This window comes from Nansenia antarctica, assembly GCF_963989245.1.
Source record: "Nansenia antarctica genome assembly, chromosome: 2".
Taxonomy (NCBI): domain Eukaryota; kingdom Metazoa; phylum Chordata; class Actinopteri; order Argentiniformes; family Microstomatidae; genus Nansenia; species Nansenia antarctica.
The window spans coordinates 69,619,918-69,624,070 of NC_137675.1; the positions used below are offsets into that span (position 1 = coordinate 69,619,918).

The 4,153-nt window shown below is 43.7% G+C and overlaps 1 protein-coding gene across 1 annotated transcript in view; it reads right to left on the bottom strand.

Annotated features, from left to right (window-relative positions):
- Window positions 1-351: 351 nt before the first annotated feature.
- The window catches only part of ezh1 (enhancer of zeste 1 polycomb repressive complex 2 subunit), a gene marked incomplete at its 5' end in the record, with an annotated part of 12,399 nt that continues 8,597 nt past the window's right edge, over window positions 352-4,153 (bottom strand). Inside the window, 6 exons of the mRNA XM_080523342.1 lie at window positions 352-1,677; window positions 1,936-2,020; window positions 2,138-2,218; window positions 2,333-2,414; window positions 2,891-2,986; window positions 3,190-3,368. Coding sequence (XP_080379468.1) covers window positions 1,617-1,677; window positions 1,936-2,020; window positions 2,138-2,218; window positions 2,333-2,414; window positions 2,891-2,986; window positions 3,190-3,368 — 584 coding nt within the window. The remainder of the gene's footprint in view (window positions 1,678-1,935; window positions 2,021-2,137; window positions 2,219-2,332; window positions 2,415-2,890; window positions 2,987-3,189; window positions 3,369-4,153) is intronic.

Genomic DNA, 4,153 nt, shown 5'->3' on the forward strand with positions numbered 1-4,153 from the left:
ATCAAACATATGGTGTAACATATCCAAGTGGGACTTGCAATTTGGTCAAATAACGTTCGTTTTGTTGTTGTTGCTTCTCTCATAGTGATAACCTTACAACGGTTATCTGTAACACAGCTCTCTCCACAACATATACATGACAACCTCTTGCTTCCGGTTTAGATTAATTTGGCACTTACAGCTTGCTGAGGGAAGACTATAATGTGTTATTGGTTCATTCATGGTTATAGTCTATTAGAAATCAAAGTACACGAAGCGCATGTAAACTCAATAGTAAATGCTTTCAGTATACATACATTGCTTTTAGTAGAGTACCGGCACCACATGTGACTTAGAGCTGTGAAATGAAAGTAGGAATGAGATCTCCCACCACCCACCACCGCCACAACGTAGAGTTCACATTCAGTCAGTCGGTTTCTCGTACAGTTGCCTATTTTTGCAGGACATTGATATAAATGCACATGTTATTTATTTCACTATTTATGAAGGGTTTGACGTTGCTGTTGCTAGTCACAGATACAGAGCTTTTAAGAATCATACCGTAGACAATTACAGTTTGCTCATAACAATAAAGCAGGCTTTTTCAGAGTAACAATTCAGGTAACATTACTCTACGGAACTGCATTTAAAGGAAAAGCTAACGCTCTTCTAATGTGCTTACAGTTTGTTTAACCAAGAGACAGCACATGCACAGTATTTCACTGTTAATAGATACACTGTAAAAGCTAGCATCGGTTACTGAGAGGTCAAACAAAAGTCCAGATGAATGGAAGGTACAGTAACCAGACTACAGACAGAGTAATGTACAGTACAGTATGTCCCCGTGACTGTACCTTGTTGCTGTGACAAAATAAAAACAACAAGAATGGTGTGATGCTGTTGGTACAGTATAAAGCGATACATTGAATATATAGTAGGTATTGTTGCCGTTCTAATTGCTTGTTTAGTTGCATACAGTAAGCTTAACGTACACAGACTTGGTAGAGTGATGAGGAAACGCGTCATACGGGGAGGGGGAAGTGGTGTCACTGAGGGATGTGTGTGATGTTGCACAGGGAAATATAGCAGAGCCAATCATGTCGACATGGGAGAAGTGTGGTTCATGTCAGCGCTGCTGCCGATGGGGACCGGTCTGTAATGTTGTCCTCCATAATGTCCTCTATCACGTTGAATGTCCAGCAGAGGTGAGCAGTTCTCCACACTAGGCTTAGCGTTGTGGGGAAGGTATACAAGACCCCAGCCACACTGGTCTGTTCTACCATTAACAACGGATTGAGCCAGCGGTGTCTCTATAGGGATCATCCGCTGAGAGACAACAGAGATGACAATGGTCTGTCCGTTATCATACGTTTTGTCCATTTTTATGGCCAAAAAACTTTGAGGAGTTGAACCTTTCATAGTCTGTTCGTCCAATTAGAAACTAGGTTGCGTTGCTACTGTAGGCTGCATTGTCCAGCTGCTAGGTTGTTTCGAACGTCATGCCCAAATTCCACAGATCAAATCGCAAAGTGATCTCATACGTGGAGGTTTTTATCCATTTTCTGATGGACTAGTGTGGCTGGGGCCTAAGCGTTAGCAGGAAACAGAGGGGGTTAGAGGAAATGCAGCAGGTGAGGTTAGACCATGTCTATCTCCCTCTCTATCCCCACATACTTCACCGAATCTGCTTGGCTGTATCTGTGGAAGGGGGGGTATGAGAAAAGGAGAGTCAGTGGGAAGCCTCAATGTGGAAGGCATATCATAACACACACAGAATGTCACTAACAACCATGTAACTATGTGTGGGTGGGTAGGCGTCTTTATCTTAGCTTATCCTGCAAGTAGGACATAAATTATAACAAAACGCAGAGAAAAAAAGTAAATGTAATATCACTGAAATGACATACTAAGTATAAAACTGAACTGCAATTCCACTACAGTACATTGTACTCGTACCTGTAGTCAAAGAATAGCTCCTCTCCCTGCAGGATAGCCCGTTTGGCAAAGATCCCAATGCGGTGGTCTCCGTTCACCATGACCACTACAACAACAGCAGCAGCAACCTCACGGTCAACCATCCAATCATCATCTTAATACAACAAACTCAATCATCCTCTTCCACATGCTCTGTGTGTGACTGGACATAATCTTTACTTACCCTTAGCGTAGCAATTTGGGTTCACCGAGTGATTCGCAAAGCGGATTTTGTTCCCTTTCCGTGTGGCGTCCACAACAAAGTCTGTGGAGATACACCAGTGTCAGCTTAATCATTCTTGAACACTATATTACTATACTGTCTATGAAAATGTCATTAACAGACGCAAGTCAGAGAGTGAAGAGGAACCGTCATTACCGTTGTTCAGGTTGAAGAGGAAGCTGGACATGTATTTATCGTAGATCCTACCGCGCCGGTCGGCCTCATCCTGTGATATCAGCTGTAGGCACACACACACACACACACACATGCACGTACACACACACACACACACACACACACACACACACACACACACACACACACACACAATATGAATACATATTCAGACCACTCGTGACGTTAGAATTATAAGGTTCTATCTCCATTTTTGTCAAAATTTAGTTTTTTATATAATCTGATCCATTAGGTGTTTATTAATGCCTGTGTGGTGTTATTTTTAAAATGTTGACATTTTTAAGTTAGTAATTAATAAAATACAAAGGTTCCATCTCACAAAACATAATGGAATGTAAAAACTTTGACGCTCAATATCTCTGAACTACCCTAAACGGAGATAGAACCTTATAATTCTAAGCTCACGCACTGACATAGGAATGCACATACCAACACATACGAAAAGACATATAAACCCACACTACACCCCCACAAAGTATGTCCTCAATATGTTGATCTACTGTAACTATCTGGCCTTACCTCTCCGCAGTATTCTGAGATGAACTCATTCTTCTGAACAGGCTCTTTGATGAAGGTTCCCCAGCCTGCTATGTCTGATGGGGCCAGCAGGAGGTGCTGGGAGAGGTCAGGGGTAAAAGGTTAAAGGTGGCTGACATGAATCCAAAACACCCAGACCACGGTGGAGCAAATCCCTCTCCCCCTCCTCTTCCGCAGCATGTGCGGTAAGCATCGCCTCTGATCTGAATTCAATGTAAATGTCATAGCAAAACAAGATGCTTTTATCTGTTCTAATAGGCAGACTAGCCCTCGTTTCCTACCTTCTTCAGGCCCCTCTGGATACTGCAGTTCTTGCAGATGACCACCTTGTTGTCCCAGTGGTCTGCAGCTCCGCAGGTCATGCACAGATCCGGGTCACACTCCCTTACAGCCAGGTAGCAAGGACACTGTTTAGTGTTGCACTGGGTCTTACACCGGCATCCCGGGAAACGGTTGGGGCCTGAAAAACAACACCGATAGTACTCCCTACATGGATTTCAAAAGGTTTTACATTTACGTTGAACGAAATGGCACAGAACGTACTATAACAATAACCGAGGGACCCCAGGAGACTAAAACTATTCCGAAACATAATTCTCAGTGACAAATCATAACCGCACTTGCATGAATTAACAGGGGCTTCAAAAGGCAAGAAAGCTGCTCTGCAGAGCATCTCATCAATCACTGACCTCTACTGGCAGCTATGCTGAAATACAGCTGCACAGGGATGAGCGGAAAGCCCTCTGGGCAGATGGATGGGGAAAATGAGCAGACAGATACAACTTAAAATGTCTCTCTCCTATAGGTTTAGCTGTGGGAAAATACTCCATAACCAGACCAGAAAGTGTTCTCGCCGCCTGTGTGTTGGCGTGTGTGTGTGTGTGTGTGTCGAGCATTGTTAAGTGTGAGTGGTCTGACTCGAATTATTAGTGTAGTTGATGTTGTATTTCAAGTCTGTCATATCTCTTTGATTTCTCTCCAAGGCTGCAAAGCTCACACATGTAAACCCTAGACTGCTTCCTGTTTGGACCCAGGTCTCCTAAACGGCTGGAGGAGAAACAGGAGAGAGAGGGGGAGGAAGGGGGTGGGATAACTGTTCTTCTATCTGAGACAATTGAGCCAAAGCCTTAAATTCTGAGCCAAGGTTGGCCCCTCGAACACATGCATGCAAACGCACACACACACACACACACACACACACACACACACACACACACACACACAGACACACACACACACACACAC